This window comes from Nerophis ophidion, linkage group LG21 (genome assembly GCF_033978795.1).
Source record: "Nerophis ophidion isolate RoL-2023_Sa linkage group LG21, RoL_Noph_v1.0, whole genome shotgun sequence".
Lineage (NCBI taxonomy): Eukaryota > Metazoa > Chordata > Actinopteri > Syngnathiformes > Syngnathidae > Nerophis > Nerophis ophidion.
The window spans coordinates 44,865,921-44,892,162 of NC_084631.1; the positions used below are offsets into that span (position 1 = coordinate 44,865,921).

Sequence of the window (26,242 nt, forward strand, 5' to 3'; positions counted from 1 at the left end):
TGTCTCAAAGGGCTGCACAAACCACAACGACATCCTCGGTAGAGCCCACATAAGGGCAAGGAAAAACTCACCCCAGTGGGACGTCGGTGACAGTGACAATGATGACTATGAGAAACCTTGGAGAGGACCTAGGGGACCGAAATCAATGGATGTCGAGCGGGTCTAACATGATACTGTGAAAGTTCAATCCATAGTGGATCCAACACAACCGTGAGAGTCCAGTCCAAAGTGGATCCAACACAGTAGCGAGAGACCCGTCCATAGTGGAGCCAGAAGGAAACCATCCCAAGCGGAGGCGGATCAGCAGCGCAGAGATGTCCCCAACCTATACACAGGCGAGCGGTCCATCCTGGGTCCCGACTCTGGACAGCCAGTACTTCATCCATGGCCACAGGACCGGATCCCCTCCACAGGGGAGAGCAGGACAGAGGAGAAAAAGTAAAGAAGCGGCAGATCAACTGGTCTAAAAAGGGGGTTTATTTAAAGGCTATATAATATATATATACCGTATTTCCTTGAATTGCCGCCGGGCATAAAGTATGCGCCTGCCTTGAATTACTGCCGGGTCAAACTCTCTTCGCAAAATAGTTAGCGCATGCTTATTATTACCGCATGGTCAAACTTGTGATGTCACGAGTGACATTTCCCCTGTCATCATTTTCAAAATGGAGGAGGCTGATTTCAGTATCGGTAATTTGAAATTGCATAAAGGGAAGAAGATTAAAAGCTATTCAGTAGGATTTAAGGTTCAAGCTTACATCACACTCAAATTTTTACTGCATGCCTTTGGTAAGTGCCGGAGTGAGAAGAGATTTTAAAATAATTAGCGCATGCTTGCCTTTACTGCATGCCTTTGGTAAGCGCAGGAGTGAGAAGAGGTTTTAAATTAATTAGCGCCCCGGCGGAAATTCAAGGAAATACGGTATATACATATCAGCCTTCTTAGCTGAGCAATATTTTGGAGTTAAAATGACATTTTTCTCAGCTACAAAAGGGAATAAGCGGTAAAAAATGGATGGATGGATGGATGACATTTTTCTGTGTAAACGTTGTCTAGTTTGGTTGCCTGGAGACGGCCTGATGCCGTTTCCATGGATACCCGCCAAGCAACACCAGCTAGCCGAACATTCTGGAACTTAGCGGTGAGTAAAAAGTTGACTTCACACATTTATCTAAAAATGTATCATGTTGTGTATTTATTTGTTCATTGGACTTAACTTTGTGTTCATGCCATTAAATACAAGCTTCAATGTGTGAGTAAACTAGCTATTTTGCCTCATGGCGTTTCAAATATGTTTAAAAAGAGAATAAATTGTAAACGTTACAAAAAGACTGCTCCAAATGCACAGTAATGTATCTTAAACACGCAGTTGCAAAAATGTATATTTATTAATAATGTAAACGTTAAAAAAGACTGCTCCAAATGCACAGTAATGTATCTTAAACACGCAGTTACAAAAATGTATATTTATTAATAATGTAAACGTTACAAAAAGACTGCTCCAAATGCACAGTAATGTATCTTAAACACGCAGTTGCAAAAATGTATATTTATTAATAATGTAAACGTTAAAAAAAGACTGCTCCAAATGCACAGTAATGTATCTTAAACACGCAGTTACAAAAATGTATATTTATTAATAATGTGCCTTTTTAAACTACGTTAATACAGAACCCGCCAACATACGCCTGAGATCAGCAGATTCGTCATTTCGTAAACGTCACAGTTTCACCTCCCATAATTTCCAAAGCCGTGAGTAGTCATTTTATTTTCCATCACTTGTACAAAAAAAGTTACAGGAAAACATAACAAAGGAACTTTGACGTCACTAATCTAAATAACTTACGGGAATTTGCCTTAAAGCCGACGCTCATTATGACGTATGCTGGAGTCAGCCTGTGGAAAGTGCGGAGGCTAAAGCTAAAATGTGTGAATAAACGGTCAAATAAAAAAAGTATATAGTAATAAAAGTGTCCACTTTGTTGGCCTGGCTTTGTTTTGCTGGTTGAAGAGTTCACGTAAAGGTATTTTAAGTCTATTTGTGACATTATTACATTCGTGTTATGGATTTTTAAAAGATACGTCAAAATTCTGAGAGTCGGTCCAGCTGCTGAGTTTTATTCAAATAAAGATGTTTAGGTGCTGGAAAGTAAACATGTCGACCTCAAACAAACAGTGTTCAAATGTATAATTGATGATGTAAATCAACACGGAGCATCCTTTTCAATGCCACTTAACTATGCTGTAGTTATCTTGTTATCTATGCTGCATATTTTGCTGTTGGCTCGAAATTACAGCGAATATATGTATATTTTTTTTAATTCTTTTTTTTTTTTAAGTTCTTTTTTTATGTTTATGGTCAAATATATTGTTGGTTTTTGTAGTGTGGAAATGTATTGTCATATTTTTATGCAGTATTATATATATATACATACATACATGTATAAATAGTATTTATTTGAAGATTTATTTATTTAACACAAGTAAATTAATACATTTAAATAAGTATTAAAACGACACATTTAAGTAATTATGTAAACATTTTTTGACTAATTAATTTAAATAACTTCCTTAAATGTGCCATCAATTAAATAAGTATTTATTGACTAAATGAAATCCATTTAAATAATTAATTGACGTATTAAAGTAATTATTTTAATTAATTTCATTTAGTCAAATTTAAATGACACATTTAAGTAATTTTTTTAAAGAAATCAATTTACGTATATAAATGACATATTTAGTAATTATTTAAATATTTATTTATTGACCAATAAATCAACTGAGATTATTACTTATTTAGTGAAATCATGAAAATATCAATAAAATAAATTTAATTTTGCATTCAACAAATTAATGACACATTTACATATTTATCTATTTATTGGCAAAAATAAATAAATAAATGACTACTTAGATACATTTTATCTGGAATTAAATACAAAGAAGAGCTATTAAATCTGTCGTAAATTTATTTTATGTAAAATTACATTACATTTTTTAATCATTTAATTTATTATTGCTTTAATTATTTCAGATGTAATAATTTTAGGATTTAATTTATTATTCATTCCAATATAACCTGCTTTTTTTGTGTTTTAATTATTAGATCATTTATTTAAAGATGTATTTATTTAATTTTGTCCCATTCGGCCCTCACAGAAGGACCCTGTATTCACTGTCAAACTATTCTGTAAATTAATCATGTTTTTATTGGGGTTTTTTTGCTAATAAATGAGTAAATAATCTTCTTCACAGATGTCAAACTTAAGGCCCGGGGGCCAGATCATTTTACCCAGCCCACAAAAACCTGAAAATGATATGTGTCAATAAAGTACTTAATATTTTTCTCACAATCCATTTTTTTCATTTTGATAGAAAAAATATATGTACTGCTTGAAATTGCATACCTTTTTTAAATTTTAATAGTATCAAATATTGCAACAAATTTTACAGTGTATTATCATACTTTCCAAACATTTTTTGTATAAATAAGAATAAATACTTAAATATCTGCTTGACTTAGGATTTTACAGCAAACTACCCATCAAATTAATATAAATGACATTAAATGTTACGGTGTTCTTTACAGCATTAAATAAATAAATAAAAACTAACAAATGTTTTTGCTAAATTTCTGTTGAATCAGCTGCCATATTTTTTACTGTAAAATCTTGTTTTTAACAGTGTATTACTGTAATGGAAAAGTGATACATTTACTTTACAGTGGAAAAACTGGCAGTTAAATTGCCAGAATAAATAGAGAACATGTACTGTTTTTCCATTCCCAATACAATGCTGTAAAAACAAATGTAAATTAAATAGTAAAATTCTGGCACCTAAGAAGCTAGCCTTTTCCATAAAAAACTAAATATTGGTACTGTTTTTATATTTACTGTAAAATGTAAAAAATAAAAAAAAACAAAAAATAAACACTATTTTACAGTAATATTTTGTAAATGTAAAGTATTTACCATGAATTGATTAACGTGGACCCCGACTTAAACAAGTTAAAAAACGTATTGGGGTGTTACCATTTAGTGGTCAATTGTACAAAATATGTACTGTACTGTGCAATCTACTAATAAAAGTATCAATCAATCAATACTGTAATATTGACAGTCTACTTAAAACAATTCATGTAATTAATAATGAAATCCAGAGGCAAATTCATATATTATTTAAATTTCCCCTTGGGGACTAAAAAAGTATGTCTGATTGTGATTCACTGCTCCAAGCGGCCCTTTGACGGCAGCCATAACTGCCATGTGGCCCTCAATAAAAAACAGTTTGACATCCCTGGTCTACTTACTTCACACATTAAAGGAAAATAGTGAGAAAAAGATACTTTTGAAAGGTAGAATTGACAAAAACATGTGCTTAAGTTACATAGAGCACTGCTTTTTTCCTGTATTGTATTGAGTTCCATGTACTATTTGTATTTGCTTGTAGTGTTACCATGTCCAAACATCCCGAGAAGCCCAGCGTGCACTACAGCGTGCCAGAATGGTGCGACAACAACAACCGCCTGTCCACCACCGCACAAATTGAGCAGCATCTCTCCAACGTAATCCGCCAAGAAAGCAGGTCGCTGCGCAACGACACCAACTGCAAGGTGACTCCTCCTTGATGCCACCGTGAAATATTCAGCGTCCGCAATGTGTCAGCCGGTCTTTGTCCCGACCTACACAGACCACCTGGGACGAGAGTAACACTTCCAGCAGGTTGAGCGATCGGATCTGGGAGGTGACGAGGTGGAAGGAGCTGATTGTCTCATGTGCGCACAAAGTGGATGAAGAGATGGAGGCGCTGACGTTGGTAAGCACCCTCATTTTAAGGCACAGGTGTCAAACTCAAGGCCGGAGGGCCAAATCTGGCTCGCCGCATTATTTTATGTGGCCCGCCAAAGCCTGGAAATACAATGCATTCATAAAAAGCTTTATTTTTTCTCAATGAATATATTTAATTCCCCTTTGACATTAAAAATCATGTACTGCATGCACTTACATATATCTAACAACTCTATATTATCAAAAACTAAATATTGTATTATGTATTCCAAAAATATTTTTGTTAAAATAAAGACAAAATACTGTACTTAGATATCTACTTGACTTATGATTTCAAAACAAATTATCAATCCAATTGTAGACTGTAAAATTGAACAATATATTTTATGGTTAAATTTCGCCGACTGAGTTTTTTTTTTTACCATAAAATCAACTTTGGTACTGATTTTTTTCCCATAGACAGTGAGACACCAAAACATTAAAAAAAGTAACCAAAAACCATTAAAACAAGATTTTTTGGGTTAAAAAAAAACAAACAAACTGGCAGCTCAGTTGCATAAATTGATAATAATAAAATAATAATAATGAATTACATTTGTAACGCACTTTACATTTGTTGAAATCTCAAAGTTCTACAAAGTATTAAAAAATACAAAAGAGAAAGAGAATATATAATAGACAATTAAAATAGAAATAAAATATAAACACTAGATAAAACAGAAACATAGATAAAATAGAAATGAAAATACAAAATTTTACTGCTAGAAACAGTGGTATTGTTTTTCCATTCCATTTATAAAAAAAATATGTATATGCTGTAAAAAAAACAATAACACTGCTTTTAGTGTGCAATTGTATAGACTGAGCTGCCAGGTTTCAAAATAAAATGTTTTGTTTTTTTTTGTAGCTTATGTAAAAAAAATATTGTTAATGTATTATATATCTATCCATCTATATATATATATATATATATATATATATATTTATGTACATATTATATATATATGTATTTATCTATATATAAATATAGATGTATATGTATATCTATATACATATATATATATATATATATATATATATATATATTTATGTACATATTATATATATATGTATTTATCTATATATAAATATAGATGTATATGTATATATACTGTACGTATATATGGATATATATGTATGTATATACATCTATATATATCTATAGATGTGTATATATATGTATCTATATAGATATATATCTATAGATGTACATATGTATATATATGTATGTATATATGTATATATAAATGTGTGTATATATACGTGTGTATATATATATATATATGTAGATATGTATATATATACATATGTATATATATATGTATGTATATATGCATATATATGTGTATATAATTTATGTATGTACATACATGTATATATATGTGTGTGTATATATATATATATATATATATATATATATAAATAAATAAATAAAATAAAATAAAAATATATATATATATATATCTCTATCTCTCAAGCTCCCAAACTGTTGCCTCCGACCAGTCTTCCTCTCAGGGAACAAAACACATTGGTCAATGCCAAGGTATTTCGGATGACGTATTTGTTGAGTAAGAAGGACCACGAAGACACAATAGCAATAATACCAAGTTTTACTAAAGCTTTAGGAGACCGCTTCTTGATGCTGCTATTGCTGCATTGTAAGCGCTGGTCTCCTAAAGCTTTAGTAAAACTTGGTAATATTGCTATTCTGTCTTGGTTAGGGATGTCCCGATCCAGGTTTTTGCACTTCGGATCCGATACCGATATTGTTTTTGCACTTCCGATCCGATACCGATACTGGCCTATCCGAGCATGTATTAAAGTTTAAAGTTATTTAGCCTACTTAGTTGTCAGATTCATGCTGAAAAGGATTTTAGTACTCTTGATAACAATTAGCCAGCTGAATTAGGTGAGTTTGAATAATACACAACAGTTGGTATTCAAGGATAAACACAAAATATCAAAAATTATACATGACAAACAAAAATGGCATCATTAAACAGTAAAAAAGTGAACAGTATAAAGTGCAAATAATGCTGTAAACATGATTAAAAAAGCAAAACACACAAACAACCTGAGTGGGATAAAATGTCTGTAACTCAGCATCAATACTTGCTCTTGAACAAGTGTAAACTTAAAAAAAATAAATATATATATATATATATATATATATATATACACACACACTCCCTTCAATTGTTTGCCCCAGTTAGGGGCAAACAATTGAAGTCCAAGCATAACGGGGAGATTCTTTCTAACAAAGACGAGCACCTCAAGATCCTCAGGTGTCAGCCTGCTCCTGTCTTCATCAATGATGAGTGAGGCTGTGCTAAAAAGCCTCTCACTCGCAAGAGTCATTAAAATGTCTTACAACTTTACCATCACGCTTGACTTTATTGTGGCGTGTTTTGCACTCCACCTCTTCCCTCTTTTTCGTTTTGTAGGATAAAATAATCCCACACAGTTGACATTTTTACCGTAACTTTTAATTCACACGAACGTCCGAATGGTTAGAAGGCAGACTGGGGGAAGTTTTGAAGGTGTTCTGGAAAATGCGGAACGGAGTTTAGGGAGCCGCAGAAGAGTGGAATGTACTATTTAAATCAGTGTGTTGGAAAATACGGACCGGAGTTTTAAAAAAAAAAACTGGATCTAGATCGGCATTTTCCCATGTCCTGCCGATACGCCTTTTTTGGCAAATATCGGCGGCCGATCCGATCCAAATATCGGACCGGGACAACCTTAGTCTTGGTGGTCTTTCTTACTCATCATTTATGTCACCCAAAAGAACTTGGGATTGAACAGTGTGTTTTATTCCCTGAGAGGAAGACTGGTTGGACGCAACTATATATATATATATATATATATATATATATATATATATATATATATATATATATATATATATATATATATATATATATATATATTACTCATTGTTAAACGTGGCCCTCTGAGGTCTGCCATAACTGCAATGTGGCCCTCAATGGAAAAGAGTTTGACAGCCCTGTTTTAAGGCCTCAGTAGTTTACGAGACCAGCGCTCTTACTCCCGAGCTATGAAGGCTGTCCTGTGTGTGCTGTGACAGTCTAAAACCCGGACAGAGGAGACCCTGGCTGCCACCGCCGTTCCCTTGGAGGTCAGCCTGGAGAGCCTGACCCTGAGGGAGGGCCGGCCTGGGCGAGAGCTGGTCAACGACCCCGTGGAGGAGCAGCTAAAACAAGAGGTGCATGTGATTGAAAACGTGCAGAAAGCTCTGCAGCAGCACATTGACGAAGCCTTCGCCCAGCTCTGGTCGGATCATCTTGCCATTATTACCTCATTAAAGTTCTGTCTATAATCTATTAACTGACTTCAGGTATTATGTTGACAGTATTTTGCAGAAAATTCGACAACAGCTGACAGCGGACCTCCAAAACAAGATGGACACGCTGGATATTGATGTATCCTGTCTGGCGCTTAAAATAACGTCCACGCAGATCTCCCTCAAGCCCAATCCTACTCGAATACCTGCTGGGTAATCATACATTGCGAGTGCCAAATGATTATATTTGCATCTACCCCTTCCAGGATTGTGCTATTTCTAACAATTTACATATATACATACAAACTCTGTTTCCATATGAGTTGGGAAATTGTGTTAGATGTAAATATAAACAGAATACAATGATTTGCAAATCCTTTTCAAGCCATATTCAGTTGAATATGCTACAAAGACAACATATTTGATGTTCAAACTCATAAACTTAGTTTTTTTTGTGCAAATAATCATAACTTTAGAATTTGATGCCAGCAACACGTGACAAAGAAGTTGGGAAAGGTGGCAATAAATACTGATAAAGTTGAGGAATAATCATCAAACACTTATTTGGAACATCCCACAGGTGTGCAGGCTAATTGGGAACAGGTGGGTGCCATGATTGGGTATAAAAACAGCTTCCCAAAAAATGCTCAGTCTTTCACAAGAAAGGATGGGGCGAGGTACACCCCTTTGTCCACAACTGTGTGAGCAAATAGTCAAACAGTTTAAGAACAACCTTTCTCAAAGTGACATTGCAAGAAATTTAGGGATTTCAACATCTACGCTCCATAATATCATCAAAAGGTTCAGAGAATCTGGAGAAATCACTCCATGTAAGCGGCATGGTCGGAAACCAACATTGAATGACTGTGACCTTCGATCCCTCAGACCGCACTGTATGAAAAACTGACATCAATCTCTCAAGGATATCACCACATGGGCTCAGGAACACTTCAGAAAACCACTGTCACTAAATACAGTTGGTCGCTACATCTGTAAGTGCAAGTTAAAGCTCTACTATGCAAAGCGAAAGCCATTTATCAACAACATCCAGAAATGCAGCCGGCTTCTCTTGGTCCGAGATCATCTAAGATGGACTGATGCAAAGTGGAAAAGTGTTCTGTGGTCTGACGAGTCCACATTTCAAATTGTTTTTTGAAATATTCAACATCGTGTCATCCGGACCAAAGGGGAAGCGAACCATCCAGACTGTTATCGACGCTAAGTGTAAAAGCCAGCATGTGTGATGGTATGGGGGTGCATTAGTGCCCAAGGCATGGGTAACTTACACATCTGTGAAGGCACCATTAATGCTGAAAGGTACATACAGGTTTTGGAACAACATATGCTGCCATCTAAGCGCCGTCTTTTTCATGGACGCCCCTGCTTATTTCAGCGAGACAATGCCAAGCCACATTCAGCACGTGTTACAACAGCGTGGGGTTGTAAAAAAAGAGTGCGGGTACTTTCCTGGCCCGCCTGCAGTCCAGACCTGTCTCCCATGGAAAATGTGTGGCGCATTATGAAGCGTAAAATAGGACAGCGGAGACCCCGGACTGTTGAAGGACTGAAGCTCTACATAAAACAAGAATGGGAAAGAATTCCACTTTCAAAGCTTCAACAATTAGTTTCCTCAGTTCCCAAACGTTTATTGAGTGTTGTTAAAAGAAAAGGTGATGTAACACAGTGGTGAACATGCCCTTTCCCAACTACTTTGGCACGTGTCCCAGCCATGAAATTCTAAGTTAATTATTATTTGCACAAAAAAAAAAAAGTTTATGAGTTTGAACATCAAATATGTTGTCTTTGTAGCATATTCAACTGAATATGGCTTGAAAAGGATTTGCAAATCATTGTATTCTGTTTATATTTACATCTAACACAATTTCCCAACTCATATGGAAACAGGGTTTGTATATTGCACTACTTAAAATGTCTCATAGCCCAACATTTGAGTAACAGAACTGAAAGTAACAGGAGTTAGTCTTTAGCATATATTTAGCAAACAAATGAAATATAGCCACATAAGCACAGTAAAGGGATTTCACCCCCCAAAAAAGCATTTAAAAAATCCAATGAATCATTTAGGTAACAGGACTGTGTTTAGTCACAGTTGAAATATCATAGAATATAACAAAAAAACATACTTTTGAAGTTCCCAAAGCCTGTGGAGGCTCTAAATGATGCAACCATGTGACATGTGGAATTTTCCAAATTTTTTATAGGGGCTAATGTGTCGGGTAACAGCAACAAATGACAATATTTATGTGCATTTTATCTAAATTGTTTCTAAAAAAGAAAATACACTTAAAATAGGAGTTTTGTAAGCACAAATACATGCAGTAATGTGAATTTTAACAGTCTAGTTCTTTTAAGACAATAAACTTAAAAAAAAGTTGCTATAAGCACAAATAAGAGGGTAACAGCAATGAGTGCTAAGCTTAAATGTGAAGTAAAAAATAATTATTTTTTTTAAGAAAATAAACTCCCGGGACAAATTTTCTCCCGAAATTCAGGCAGAGCTGAAGGCCACGCCCCTCCAGCTCCATGCGGACCCGAGTGACGTGTCGACAGCTTGTTTTCACGTCCGCTTTCCCACAATATAAACAGAGGGCCTGCCCAATGACGTTATAACTGTAGAATGATTGAGGGCGAGTTTTTTGGTTTCTTATGTGGGTTTATTGTTAGGCAGTTTCACTAACGTCTTCCCAGCACGGTAACAACACACAACAACAGCAGTCACGTTTTCGACTACCGTAAAGCAGTTTGTTTGTCGTAAACAGCAATGTTATGACACTGTTAAACAGGACAATACTGCCATCTACTGTACATCCATATGTGACAATAACATCTACGGCTTTTAGAGCAGCGGTTCTCAACCTTTTTTCAGAGATGTACCCCCTGTGAACATTTTTTTAATTCAAGTACCCCCTAATCAGAGCAAAGTATTTTTGGTTAAAAAAAAAAAAGATAGGGCTTCACGGTGGAAGAGGGGTTAGTGCGTCTGCCTCACAATACGAAGGTCCTGCAGTCCTGGGTTCAATTCCAGGCTGAGGATCTTTCTGTGTGGAGTTTGCATGTTCTCCCCGTGAATGCGTGGGTTCCCTCCGGGTACTCCGGCTTCCTCCCACTTCCAAAGACATGCACCTGGGGATAGGCCCCTCCCACCTCCAAAGACATGCACCTGGGGATAGGCCCCTCCCACCTCCAAAGACATGCACCTGGGGATAGGTTGATTGGCAACACTAAATTGGGCGTAGTGTGTGAATGTGAGTGTGAATGTTGTCTGTCTGTCTGTGTTGGCCCTGCGATGAGGTGGCGACCCGTCCAGGGTGTACCCCGCCTTCCGCCCGATTGTAGCTGAGATAGGCGCCAGCGCCCCCCGTGACCCCGAAAGGGAATAAGTGGTAAAAAATGGATGGGGAAAAAAAAGATAAAGAAGTAAAATACAGCACTATGTCATCAGTTTGTGATTTATTAAATTGTATAACAGTGCAAAATATTTCTCATTTGTAGTGGTCTTTCTTCAACTATTTGGAAAAAAAGATATAAAAATAACTAAAAACTTGTTGAAAAATAAACAAGCGATTCAATTATAAATAAAGATCTTTACACATACTGCGATGAGGTGGTGACTTGCTAGGCACCAGCGACCCCAAAGGGAATAAGCGGTAGGAAATAGATGGATGGATGGATAACTGTAAATATACTCCTCCACTCTTAACCACACCCCCGACCACGCCCCCACCCCCCACCTCCCAAAATCGGAGGTCTCAAGGTTGGCAAGTATGATTATTAGTGTTCCTAAAAATGGATTTACCAGCCTCCAGACACGTTTTCTTCTCAAAATTTGGCCTCCAAGTCAAAATAATTTCCCAGGCCGGGAGTAATGTGTTGGGGTAACAGGACTGAGTGAAAACTCCGACATGACTTAAGCGTGATTGTTTTTTTTTTTTTGAAGTTGATAGAAATTAAGTATGTGTTCAAAGTAGTTTAAATTGTATTGATACATTTTGCAATCAGTGCAGGACATTTTGCTCATTGAAAAAATGTTTTACAGTTGATTTTTATCATACATTAGTTTTTTATATTGGGGATTCAGTAGAAAGTGTTAACATGTGTATGTCGGGTCTTCCCTTCAGCACCTGCACACCACAGGAGTGGGTCAAGTTCAGCCAGCTTAACTTGGCACGAGCCCATGAGGCCATGCGGATGTCCCAGAAAATGAGGGACGACATGAGTCTCTCCCGAGTCAATGTATGTGTTTAAACTGTCTCTTGCAAACTTCTTCTTTGGACGTCATTCCTCTCTCTGTCCTATGATGTCCAGCTGAACAATGAGCTAAAGAAGCAACAGAGCGCCACCGAGTTTGCACTTCGTAAGCGCAATCACCAAGAGCAACAAGCTTCCAGTCAGCTCCAGTGGCAGCTGAAAAACGTGAGTTGAAAAAAATGGCCCAATACTTGTTGTCATTCTCTCAACATGAACTTTAACTCTAAATCGGGTAATATACATATTGAACTATTTACAATGTATGTAGGTCAATTTGATTAGATTTGTGTACGAGTTTCCGAACCCCAAGATGAATCAGGTGACAGGACCGAAAGTAACATGAGTGAGTTTATAGCGTAGAATCAGCAAATATATGAAATATAGCCACACAAAATGTATCTTTATAGTATGTTGCATTGCACTGATTTAACAACAAAACTTTTTTTTAAAAATAACAAACACATATTTGGGTAATATGACTGAGATTTCTCCATTTATACAAAAATAAATGAGTGAACTCTTATATATACATAAGTGTATATACATATGTGTATAAGTGTATACACATAAGTGTATATGTGTATGTACAGTAGATATGTGTACATAAGTATATTCATTTGTGTATATACGAATGTGTATATGTGACGGTCCACAACTGTATGTGGCAAAATGCAGCTCCACACTTCTGTCCCTTCAACATATCACTGGCACCAGGTGGATTATGAATTTCTTTAATAACAGTGTCCTGTAAAACAGTGCAAATTGTGAGACTGTGAGTCCACTTGGGTCACGGGATTCTCAGTTTGGAGGCGTCACAGTTCTGATGTTTGACATAACAAACCATAGTTTCATTGTACAAACAACATGTTACATTTGGGTGTGATCGTATAGTGTTTAGACCAAATCTTTATACTAATCATCATATTCATTTCTTCAATGGTTTCACATGTACTGACAATGGTGTGCTCAAATTAACAATAATCCTTTTTTTTATATGCAAAATACACAGTAAATTTACAGAAACTACATTTTTCAGGATGTCCCTAAACACACCTCGCATCCAAAATGGCTGCTTCAAACCATGCGGTTGATAAACCAGGCTGCGGCCTAGCCATTTTAGCATTAGCATCATAACAATAGGTGAGGACAAATATGTGAACAGCCAAACAAACACAGTGGCATGAAATATAATATTACCTGTAAAACAGTGCAAATTGTGAGACTGTGAGTCCACTTGGGTCACGGGATTCTCTAAATAACACATCAATAATCACCAATTAGTTTACACAGTAAAAGTGTGTTATTGTCTTTAAAATATCACTCTAGGATACAGTTTTGGTCAATACCAATTAGCGAAACTTTTTATGTGTCTGTTACAAAGTACTAATCAAAATATAAACAGTCAATATTCACTAAATAGTAATCAAACCCGGACAATACAAAAACGTGTCTCACCAGTTTGGAGGCGTCACAGTTCTGAGCACTTCCCACAGGTGACCGTACATACCACTTCTCGCCAGCACAGGCGCTGTTGCAACACTTCATTCATAATTTAATCAAGCATAAGGATATTCTGTTTTCTACACCGTTACATATATACATATATGTATATACGCATATGTATAAAGACCTTAAAGGGGAACATTATCACAATTTCACAAGGGTTAAAAACAATAAAAATCAGTTCCCAGTGGCTTGTTGTATTTTCTGAATTTTTTTTCTAAATTTTACCAGTCTCGGAATATCCCTAAAAAAAGCTTTAAAGTGCCTTATTTTCGCTCTCTGCGAAGACACTGGCCATTTCCCTGTGACGTCATACAGTGCTGCCAATGTAAACAAACAATGGGAATACCACAGCAAGATATAGCGACATTAGCTCGGATTCAGACTCGGATTTCAGCGACTTAAGCGATTCAACAGATGGTTGGAGTATGAAAGTATTGAAGAAGAAACTGAAGCTATTGAGCGAATAGCTATTGACGCTATTCATAGCCATAGCATGGCCGAATAGCTGCGTTAGTATCGCCGGTAAAATGTGCGGACCAAACGATCAGGACTTTCGCATCTTGTGACACTGGAGCAACTTAAATCCGTCGATTGGTAAGTGTTTGTTTCGCATTAAATGTGGGTGGAAGGAAACGTAATATAGTTACAAATGCATCTGCAGGTTATCCATACATCTCTGTGCCATGTCTGCTTTAGCACCGCCGGTAAATAGCATGTTAGCATCGATTAGCTGGCAGTCAACATCAACAAAACTCACCTTTGTGATTTCGTTGACTACCGTTGCAAATGCATCTGCAGGTTATCCATACATCTCTGTGCCATGTCTGCCTTAGCATCGCCGGTCAAATGTGGAGACACTATGGCACATTCAATGGGGGTCTGGCGGCAGACACTTTGGCATCTTGGGGCCAGTGGTGCAACTTGAATCCCTCCCTGTTAGTGTTGTTACACCCTCCGACAACACACCGACGAGGCATGATGTCTCCAAGGTTCCAAAAAATAGTCAAAAAAACGGAAAATAACAGAGCTGAGACCCAATGTTTACAATGTGTTGAAAATGAAAATGGCGAGTGTATTACCGCGGCGACGTCACATTCTGACGTCATCGCCTCCAGCGCAATAAACAGAAAGGCGTTTAATTTGCCAAAATTCACCCATTTAGAGTTCGGAAATCGGTTAAAAGAATAGATGGTCTTTTTTCTGCACCATCAAGGTATATATTGACGCTTACATAGGTCTGCTGATAATGTTCCCCTTTAAACATATCTGTAGAGGTTGCCCTCTAGTGGGTTCTTCGGACCACCACACACAGCCAGGAGAGCCCGGAATTCAGGGTATGACACTTGTTTTCAGAAATATCAATAGGTTTCTACTTTCCAGTACAATTTATTTTCCTCCTGCGTCCGCTCATCAGCACCTCTAACTCCAGTAACGTGTCTCGTTTCGGCTGCTGCTAATAAAGGCGACAGGTGATTAGATAACAAGACCCACCTGGGCCATCCACTCACCTGTCGCTGTCTTCGAGGCCGGTCCTGCACACCCGGTTCCGCGGCAGGCCCGCAGGCCACGCCCCCCCCCCCCCCCCCCCCCTTCACAATATCCAAACACCTCCATTGAGTTTTCTTATACACCAGTGTTCCTCAACCGATTGGTACCGGGCCGCAGAAATTTTTTTTATTAATTAAAAAAATAATAATAATTTAATTTTTGAATTTTTTTTATTTTTTATTAAATCAACATAAAAAACACAAGATACACTTACAATTAGTGCACCAACCCAAAAACCTCCCTTTTTCATGACAAAAACCTCCCTTTTTCATGACAAACAAAATAAATAAATAATACTTCTTTAATATTCAAATCGCAAAATATAAATGCATTGTTGGCGGTATTTGAATGGTTATTTGTTGGATTTTGGGGGCAAAATAGAAGCGCTCCCATTGTCTCCGCTGTAAGCGGGCTTTTATTTCCTTTTATTTACAAGTTAGAATGCATTTCAAAAAAGTTCATCGGTTGTCATGTCTTGATTGTCATGTCTTGAATAATTGTAAAAAAAAAAAGTGATGTCCCTTCATTAAGCAGGTCTTCCCTTAGATGTAATATATGCTCAATAAAAAATAAATGTTAGTTTCCTGGGGATAGTACCATGCAAAAAAAGGATGCAGGACATCATCTTTATTGTATTCAATATGCAGTTATTACATATTATTTATAAAGTGTGTGTGTGTCCTGTAACAGACTGAAAATGAGATAACCGAGATGGAAAACGACATCTTCAGACTAGATGCCGATTTGCAGGCCAAAATGGCCCCGATGAAGTTGGCACACACCAGACTGGAGAACAGAACCTTCAGACCGGGCATGGACCTGTGCAGGGATCTGGTTGGATGTTCAGCACAAACTGACTATGCATGCAAGAAGTAAACGTTCATTTGTCAAACGTTTGTCTTTTTTCCCCCTCATGATGGCTTGCAGGCACAGCGTTCCCTTGTTGATGAAGTCAATCAGCTGCAGGCTACCATTGCCACTTTGAAGAAGAAGCTCGCTGAAGCCCAGTGAGTAAAATACTGTTTCTGTCTGCCTGACTTTTCGTATGACTTTGTTTCTGATCTCTTACACGGCATGGCGTAGTGGGTAGAGCGGCCGTGCCAGAAACCTGAAGGTTGCAGGTTCGCTTCCCACCTATTGACATCCAAATTGCTGCCGTTGTGTCCTTGGGCAGGACACTTCACCCTTTGCCCCCGGTGCCGCTCACACTGGTGAATGAATGATGAATGAATGACAGGTGGTGGTCGGAGGGGCCGTAGGTGCAAACTGGCAGCCACGCTTCCGTCAGTCTACCCCAGGGCAGCTGTGGCTACTGATGTAGCTTACCACCACCATCGTGTGAATGAATGATGGCTTCCCACTTCTCTGTGAGCGCTTTGAGTATCTAACAATAGAAAAGCGCGATATAAATCTAATCTATCATCATCATCATCATATATATATATATATATATATATATATATAGGGCTTCACGGTGGAAGAGGGGTTAGTGCGTCTGCCTCACAATACGAAGGTCCTGCAGTCCTGGGTTCAAATCCAGGCTCGGGATCTTTCTGTGTGGAGTTTGCATGTTCTCCCCGTGAATGCGTGGGTTCCCTCCGGGTACTCCGGCTTCCTCCCTCTTCCAGAGACATGCACCTGGGGATAGACCCCTCCCACTTCCAAAGACATGCACCTGGGGATAGACCCCTCCCACCTCCAAAGACATGCACCTGGGGATAGGTTGATTGGCAACACTAAATGGTCCCTAGTGTGTGAATGTTGTCTGTGTTGGCCCTGCGATGAGTTGGCGACTTGTCCAGGGTGTACCCCGCCTTCTGCCCGATTGTAGCTGAGATAGGCGCCACGACCCTGAAAGGGAATAAGCGGTAGAAAATGGATGGATATATATATATATATATATATATATATATATATATATATATATATATATATATATATATATATATATATATATATATATATATGTATATGTATGTATGTATGTATGTATGTATGTATGTATATACATATACATATACATGAAATATTACTACAATCTCAGTTTTTAGTAAGACAATAACAATCGTAACAGCATCCTCAGGGACTCATCCCACCCAGGCTTGAACTCTTGCCCTTATATAAATATGCATATATATACATATATATGCATATATATATATATATATATATATATATATATATATAGATTGTAGCTGAAATAGGCGCCAGCGCCCCCCGCGACCCCAAAAGGGAATAAGCGGTAGTAAATGGATGGATGGATGGATATATGTATAATATATAAGGGCAAGAGTGGGTGGGATAAGTCCCTGAGGATGCTGTCACGATTGTTATTGTCTTACTGACAATAACAACAGTATTTTTGTATAAATAGTGCACTAAATAATAGAGACTTGACAGTTGAATGCCAATATTCCGCATGTTTCCATCACTCAGGCACTCGTTACAGAGGCTGAAGCTCCATCACCACCAGCTGTTGCAGGATCTCGCCAGGAAACGCGACGCCCTGGCTCTGGAGCAGCGTTGCATTAACATCCGCAGCCGCCTCATCCCAATACTTTACGGCGATGACACCCCGGTACCACTGGTCCAGCTCACCAGCTCCAGTGGGAGGAGCACCCAGCATCTTAAGGCTCAGTAGGATTTTGTCGTTTGAATCGAATCCCACTAATCTACAAAGAAGATTGTGTCCTTTCTATCTCGGATTTTCATGAGGTGTGTGTCGTGCTGAATCGTTTGGTAGGGGTGCATCCGAATGGTGTTTTTGTGAAAAAGCCTATCAAGATATTTCAGGGACCCGAGTGTATTCAGACTCACGTTTGTGTAAGGGTCATTTTACTCTCCGTTATCTTTTTAATGGCTTTGTTTGGCTCCGTCGGGATGTTTGACCATCTGACGCCGTTCACTGCATGGAGATAATAATAATGTGAACTTCGACCTAAGTATGTGCTTTAAATTTTTTTTTTAAACAGGGAAAAGGTCCAAACAGGGTAATTTGCAATATTATAAGTATTAGAAACAGCTCTCAGTGTGATGGTATGCATAAAAAGATACTCCAAACACCAAGCAAGCACTAATAAATACAGTGTGCCGTGCAGCCTCAATCAAAACTCAAGCATGAGCGTCTCTTAAAAATGTTTTCATAAAACAATTTTCAAACGCTCGTTGCATCAAGTAAGCGTGTATTGTATTGTAAATATAGTGCAGTGTTAGTAACAAAGTCACTTATAACAGTCAACTATAACAATAGAATGCTTGGTATTTTATTTTTTTTAAAACAAGGTTTTCCTCTCAGGGAATAAATCGCACTTGTCACTCCCAAACTCTTTCGGGACATTTACCATGAATTGATTAACATGGACCCCGACTTAAACAAGTTGAAAAACTTATTGGGGTGTTACCATTTAGTGGTCAATTGTACGGAATAAGTACTGTACTGGGCAATCTACTACTAAAAGTTTTAATCAATCAATTAAAACATATATGTTGAGTAAAAAGGACCCCAGAGACAGAACGATACAAAATTAAGGTTTGTATTTACTCAAGTTTTAGGAAAGCAGCCCTTATAATGCGTCAATAGCATTAGCAAGAAGAGCTCTTAATCCAAACAAAGAGAGTCGGACAGAAATACAGCTGTTACTTCAAAACAAATAAGGAACTGGCCAAAACAGGTCTGTGAGCCGACAAACTCAAGACAAAACAAAGAGTTTACTAGCGGACATAAGAACAAAAACCCAAAGCGTTCACATGGAAAAACACTAGCGGCCTTAAACAAGACTATGGACTGTAAAAGAACACTTAAAAATATTCTCATATGACCCAAAACATTTCCTTGTGGAAGACCGACATGAAATATTGCAACTTTTATGACTAGGAGGGGACCCAAAACATTTCCTTGTGGAATTCCAATGTTGAATATTACTAATATTACAATTTCTGTCAGCATACAGTCTTAGTAAAACATATATAGTCACCTTACCTACAATAACTGGATGTTAATAAAAAAACTGAAGTGGACCCAAAACTTTTCCTTGTGGAACGCCATCATGAAATATAAAAATTTTAGTCAACCGTATTAGTATAAATAAAAAAACTTTGGTGACTAAAAGGAGACCCAAAATATTTCCTTGTGGAATTCCAATGTTGAATATTACAATTTCAGTCAGCTGAAAACCACAACAAAAAATTCAGTGACCTTAATGACAATAACCATAAGATGTGAATAATAAAAAAAAACTATTCAAAGTTCCTCCAGTACAATAGAAAAACTGCTCCGAGAACTTTCTATATTACTTAAAAGTTTGCTAAGATTATACACAAACATATGTGACTGGACGGGAATTTTTTTTGTTGTTTTAAATTAATTTTTTGTTTTTTTTTATCGATTAAGAATTGTTAAAAATAAGGATCACAATTCATTTAAAAGATTAAACAAAAAAAAAATGTAATACATTTTTTACATTTTTTGAACCAATTAAGAATCATTACAAATAAGAATCCTGATTCATTTGAAATATTAAAATAAATATATATTTATAAAACAACCGTTCAGTCAAAGTTAATGTGAAAATAAAGATATTATTAATTATAATGAAAAACAATGGCTGCCTCATTAAAACATACTAAAAATATATTACATATATATATTTATAAATTTAAAAAATGTTTTGAACTGATTAAGAATCATTACAAATAAGAATCACGATAAATTTGAAAGATTAAAAAATGTATATATTTAATTATATTTATAAAAAAGCCGTTTAATTAACGTTAATGTGAAAATAATATTATAAATTATCTCGAAAAACAATGGCTGCCTCATTAAAAGCATACCAAAAAAATATAACAAAAGGTTTTTTTTCTGTTTTTGTATACATTTTTAATTTTTTTGAACCCATTAAGAATCATTAGAAATAAGAATCGCGATTCATTCGAAAGATTAAAATAATAATAATAAAACATAATATAAAAAGAAAAACAATAGGTGACCGGCATGAAATATTATTACAATCTCATTCAGCTGTATTAGTCATAAAAAGCAACAAAAACATTATAACAACAAAAACATTATAACATCAATAAAATACAATAAAAAAACCAGAAGGGGACACAAAACATTTTCATTTAACTGTATTGGTGAGGAAACAATACAGTACTTAAATAATGTTGTTATTTACTTTTATAGAATAATATAATAATAATAATCAAGTAATTAACTCTAAAGGCTTAGTGGCCACATGCATGGACAGCACCTTTTAGCTCTTATTTCCCAAATTGTGTCCACTACTGAATTGGGGTCTTATGGCCACTTATGTGGACACTTATACTGCCATCTGGTGGTGTCAGAAGAGGATAACATACAATGGAATTTTGGGGGGAAAAAATGTGTAAAAATACGAATTAGCATGTCACTAAACATGAAGTACACGTTTGTGTACTTATGGACTAAGTATCAAAAGATGATTTTTAGTTTTTATTCTAATTAGCCCTAATAGCAAAGATAAATTACAAAAAACATGCAAACAAACAGCTTGGGCCTTAAGAGGTTAAGATACATTTAGTATTAACAGAATAAACAGAGAATATTTGTTTATTACATAGTTATTTATGTATTAAAGGACTGGACTATAGCAAATGTTACTTTTGTAATATAAAAGTATTTCTAGTATGTGCAAGTAGGTTTGTTTTCGGAGTATTGTGGTGGTAAGTCAACAACGGCCTTGTTTTTGCAGGCCTTCCTCCCTGCAAAACATCTCCTGGTGTTTGCCCTCCTCCAATAAAACCCTCCTACTACGAATTTGCGTGTCTTCCGCTCCATTTACCCGCCTTTCCCCGCGCCACGCCCCCTTCCCTCGCTCGCCGCCGTTAAACCACGAGACGCCACAAACAAGCGGTTGCTGCACATTCACTCCACCTTTATGACCCCCCCCCCCCCTCTTCCAGTCTTAATGACGGACTCTGACGGAATTATTCTGAATCATTTCACCCCGAGCTCCAGATGGCGCTCACCTCCCCCGAGTAGGCAATTACGTCGGCCTGCTAAATGTGCCGATGCTTCCGCGTGGGTGCGTGCGTCTTCTTATCTGCGTCCTGATGATGTGATGCCTTCGCCGCCCTTGCCTCCGTCCGCGCAGTTCCTGTGGCGCGATGGTTCGGCGGTGATCTGAGCGTCTCGAGCGATGCACGTGGCCGTCAAGGACTGCGTCTCCCTCTTCGTTTACTCCTTCACCTTCCTGCTGGGGCTCCCCGCCAACCTGCTGGTGCTCTTAGTGTACGCCCGCAAGGCCCGCAAGCGCGGCGCCACGCCCAACGTGGTCTACGCCCTCAACCTGTGCCTGGCCAACCTGGCGCTGGTGGCCTGGTTGCCCGTCAAGGCCCTGGAGACCCTGCTTCAGGACTGGATGCTGCCGGCCCCCGTCTGCCCCGTCTACAGCTTCTTCCTCTTCGCCTCGCTGTACGGAAGCTGCCTCTTCATCACGGCGGTGACCACGGGACGCTATCTCAGCATCGCCTTCCCCATTATTTACAAGCGGTACCGCCACGTTCGTATTTCCTGCTGCATCAGCGCCGCCTTGTGGGCGCTGGTGCTGCTCCACCTCGGCGTGGGCCTGGTGGCTGAAGGCGGAGCCAACTTCGTGTCCATTCAGGACGACGCGGCGGCGTGCTACGATCACTTCAACGCCTCACAGCTGGCCGTGCTGCTTCCCCTGCGCCTGGAAATGGCCGTGGTCCTCTTCCTCCTGCCGCTGGCGGCGTCGTCCTTCTGCACGCTGCGCTGCGTCGCCCTGGTGTGGCGCTCCAACCTGCGGCCCGCGGGGAAGAGGCGAGTCCTCGCCGTGGCGCTCTCCACGCTGGTGGTGTTTGTGGTGTGCTACGCCCCCTATAACATCTCCCACCTGGTCGGGTTCGCCCGGCGGGAGAACGTGGAGTGGAGAAGCTACGCCATGTTGACCAGTTCCTGCAACGTCTTCCTGGAGCCCGCCGTCATGCTGATGCTGTCGCCCGCCGTGTCGAGGGGCGTCATGGGAAGGACGTGCGGGGGGCGTGGCCAGTTCAGTCGCCATCGCTGCACGACCCCCAACATTGTGGCTAACGTCAGGTCCCCTGCGACTATCACTGAGGGGACTCAGGCTGCTGCTCTAAGTTCCTAAGACTAAGTTCCTCTGGTAAAGAGTAACAGGAGTGAATGTGAAGCACTTTTTTTTCCCAACGTCTCGTCATTTTTTATCCAAAGTTCCTCTGGCAAAGAGTAACAGGACTGAGAGTAACAGGAGTGAGTGTCCAGCACTTTTTTATATAAATAGTTGTAACTAGTTGGGTTGTAAATGACTTTGTTGATGTTTTCCTCATTTGAACATTGATGTCGTTGTAATGGAAAATAATGAAACAAAAACAATGAAAATATGTGGCTTTTATTTTGAAATTCCGACAAGCCATCCAGCAAATTTGAATAAAAAAATAGCTCGGTTGCAAATGACTTTGTTGTTGTTTTCCTCATTGTTCATTTGATGCAGTAGTAATGGAAAATAATGAAACAAAAAACAATGAACATATGTGGTTTTATTTTGAAATTCCGACAAAGCTATCGAGCAAAGTTGAAGGAAAAAATACGTGGGTTGTAAATGACCCTGTTGATGTTTTCCTCATCGTACAATTTATGTAATTGTAATGGAAAATAATAAAACAAAAACAATGAAAATATGTGGCTTTTATTTTGAAATTCCGACAAGCCATCCAGCAAAGCTGAAGAAGAAAAATAGCTGGGTTGCAAATGAATTTGTTGTTTTCCTCATTGTAAAATTGATGTAGTTGTAATGGAAAATAATGACACAAAAACAATGAAGGTATGTGGCTTTTATTTTGAAATTCTGACAAAGGTTTCGAGCAAAGTTGAGGGAAAAAATACGTGGGTTGTAAATGACTCTGTTGATGTTTTTCTCATCGTAAAATGTATGTAGTTGTAATGGAAAATAATGAAACAAAAACAATGAAAATGTGTGGCTTTTATTCTGAAATTCCGACATGCCATCCAGCAAAGTTAAATACAATAAATAGCTGGGTTGCAAATGACTTTGTTGTTGTTTTCCTCATTGTTCGTTTGATGCAGTTGTAATGGAAAATAATGAAAGAAAAACAATGAACATACGTGCTTTTATTTTGAAATTCCGACAAAGCTATCGAGCAAAGTTGAAGGAAAAAATACGTGAGTTGTAAATGACTGTTGATGTTTTCCTCATCGTAAAATTTATGTAGTTGTAATGGAAAATAATGAAACAAAAACAATGAAAATGTGTGGCTTTTATTCTGAAATTCCGACATGCCATCCAGCAAAGTTAAATAAAATAAATAGCTGGGTTGCAAATGACTTTGTTGTTGTTTTCCTCATTGTTCGTTTGATGCAGTTGTAATGGAAAATAATGAAAGAAAAACAATGAACACACGTGCTTTTATTTTGAAATTCCGACAAAGCTATCGAGCAAAGTTGAAGGAAAAAATACGTGAGTTGTAAATGACTGTTGATGTTTTCCTCATCGTAAAATTTATGTAGTTGTAATGGAAAATAATGAAACAAAAACAATGAAAATGTGTGGCTTTTATTCTGAAATTCCGACATGCCATCCAGCAAAGTTAAATAAAATAAATAGCTGGGTTGCAAATGACTTTGTTGATTTTTTTCCTCATTGTAAAATTGATGTAGTTGTAATGGAAAATAATGACACAAAAACAATGAACGTATGTGGCTTTTATTTTGAAATTCTGACAAAGGTTTCGAGCAAAGTTGAGGAAAAAAATATGTGGGTTGTAAATGACTCTGTTGATGTTTTCCTCATTGTAAAATGTATGTAGTCGTAATGGAAAATAATGAAACAAAAACAATGAAAATGTGTGGCTTTTATTCTGAAATTCCGACATGCCATCCAGCAAAGTTGAAGAAAAAAAATAGCTCGGTTGCAAATGACTTTGTTGATTTTTTTCCTCATTGTAAAATTGATGTAGTTGTAATGGAAAATAATGACACAAAAACAATGAACGTATGTGGCTTTTATTTTGAAATTCTGACAAAGGTTTCGAGCAAAGTTGAAGGAAAAAATACGTGGGTTGTAAATGACTCTGTTGATGTTTTCCTCATCGTAAAATGTATGTAGTTGTAATGGAAAATAATAAAACAAAAACAATGAAAACGTGTGGCTTTTATTCTGAAATTCCGACATGCCATCCAGCAAAGTTAAATAAAATAAATAGCTGGGTTGCAAAGGACTTTGTTAATGTTTTCCACATTGCAAAATTGATGCAGTTGAAATGGAAAAAAATGACACATTTAAAAACAATGAAAATGAAGCTTTTATTTTGAAATTCCGACAAGCTATCCAGCAAAGTTGAAGAAAAAAATAGCTGAGTTGCAAATGACTTTGTTGATTTTTTTCCTCATTGTAAAATTGATGTAGTTTTAATGGAAAATAATGAAACAAAAACAATGAAAATATGTGGCATTTATTTTGAAATTCCGACAAGGATATCAAGCAAAGTTGAAGAAAAAAATAGCTGTGTTACAAATGACTGGGTTGATGTTTTCCTCATTGTAAAATTGATGTTGTTGTAATGGAATATAATGAAACAATAACAATGAAAATATGTGGCTTTTATTTTGAAATTCCGACTAGCCATCCGGGAAAGGTGAGAAGAAAAAAAAATAGTGCAGTTGTCAATGACTCTGTTGATGTTTTCCTCATTGTAAAGTTGATGCAGTTATAGTAGAAAATAATGAACCTAAAATAATGAAAATATGTTGCTTTTATTTTGTAATTCTGACAAGCTATGCAGCAAAGTTGAATAAAAAAAAAACTGGCTTGTAAATGACTTTGCTGATGTTTTTCCTCATTGTAAAATTGATGTAGTTTTGATAGAAAATAATGAAACAAAAACAAGGAACATATGTGGTTTTATTTTGAAATTCCGAAAAGCTAAGTTGGAAAAAAAAAAAACCTCCGTTTGCAAATGACTTTGTTGATGTTTTCCTCATTGTAACATTGATGTTGTTGTAATGGAAAATAATGAAACAAAAACAATGAACTTGTGTGGCTTTTATTTTGAAATTCCGACAAGCTGTCCGTCAAAGTTGAAGAAAAAAATAGCTGGGTTGCAAATGACTTTGTTGATGTTTTCCTCATTGTATGATTGATGTAGTTGAAATGGAAAATAATGAGACAAAAAAAAAAAATGAAAATGTGGCTTTTATTTTGAAATTCTGACACACCATCCAGCAAAGTTGAAGAAAAAAATAGCTGGGTTTCAAATGACTTTGTCGATGTTTTCCTCATTGTAAAATGTATGCAGTTAAAATGGAAAATAATGAAACAAAATATTTGACTTTTATTTTGAAATTCCGACGAGCCATCCAGCAAAGTTGAATAAAAAATATGTATCGGTTGTAAATGACTTTTTTGATGTTTTTCCTCATTGTAAAATTGATGTAGTTGTATTGGAAAATAACAAAACAAAAACATTGAAAATGTGTGGCTTTTATTTTGAAATTCCAACAAGCCATCCAGCTAAGATGAAGAAAAAAGTAGCTCTTTTGCAAATGACTTTGTTGATGTTTTCCTCATTGTAAAATTGATGTAGTTGTAATGGAAAGTAATGAAACAAAAACAATGAACACATGTGGTTTTATTTTGAAATTCCCGACAAGCTATCCAGCAAAGTTGAAGGAAAAATAGCTGGGTTGCAAACGACTTTGTTGATGTTTTCCTCCTTGTAAAAGTGATGTAGTTATAATGAAAAAAA

General features: G+C 37.1%; 2 protein-coding genes and 1 long non-coding RNA gene across 3 annotated transcripts; 2 read left to right on the forward strand and 1 right to left on the reverse strand.

Annotated features, from left to right (window-relative positions):
• Window positions 1-105: 105 nt before the first annotated feature.
• tekt2 (tektin 2 (testicular)) lies at window positions 106-19,641 on the forward strand. The gene is made up of 10 exons (XM_061882741.1): window positions 106-1,142; window positions 4,454-4,616; window positions 4,694-4,819; window positions 7,919-8,124; window positions 8,204-8,347; window positions 12,274-12,388; window positions 12,461-12,568; window positions 16,148-16,291; window positions 16,385-16,464; window positions 17,894-19,641. Exons 2-10 carry the CDS (start codon window positions 4,461-4,463, stop codon window positions 18,096-18,098), a joined length of 1,284 nt encoding a protein of 427 aa, XP_061738725.1. The 5' UTR covers window positions 106-1,142; window positions 4,454-4,460; the 3' UTR covers window positions 18,099-19,641.
• LOC133539510 (uncharacterized) lies at window positions 13,118-13,907 on the reverse strand. The gene is made up of 2 exons (XR_009803413.1): window positions 13,859-13,907; window positions 13,118-13,654 (listed from the first exon to the last, which is right to left on the reverse strand). It is a non-coding gene; the product is annotated as an uncharacterized LOC133539510 (long non-coding RNA).
• si:dkey-211g8.9 (free fatty acid receptor 3) lies at window positions 19,635-25,840 on the forward strand. The gene has a single exon (XM_061882742.1). The coding sequence runs from the start codon at window positions 21,637-21,639 to the stop codon at window positions 22,606-22,608; it is 972 nt and encodes a 323-aa protein (XP_061738726.1). The 5' UTR covers window positions 19,635-21,636; the 3' UTR covers window positions 22,609-25,840.
• The last annotated feature ends 402 nt before the right edge of the window (window positions 25,841-26,242 follow it).

What these genes read in the sequence shown, in the direction of transcription:
- si:dkey-211g8.9 (XM_061882742.1), top strand. Translation starts at nt 21,637, where the DNA reads ATGCACGTGGCCGTCAAGGACTGCGTCTCCCTCTTCGTTTACTCCTTC.
- tekt2 (XM_061882741.1), top strand. Translation starts at nt 4,461, where the DNA reads ATGTCCAAACATCCCGAGAAGCCCAGCGTGCACTACAGCGTGCCAGAA. An exon ending in TCCAGTGGCAGCTGAAAAAC is followed by an intron (nt 12,569 to 16,147) that starts GTGAGTTGAAAA and finishes GTCCTGTAACAG; the next exon opens with ACTGAAAATGAGATAACCGA. An exon ending in TGGACCTGTGCAGGGATCTG is followed by an intron (nt 16,292 to 16,384) that starts GTTGGATGTTCA and finishes GATGGCTTGCAG; the next exon opens with GCACAGCGTTCCCTTGTTGA.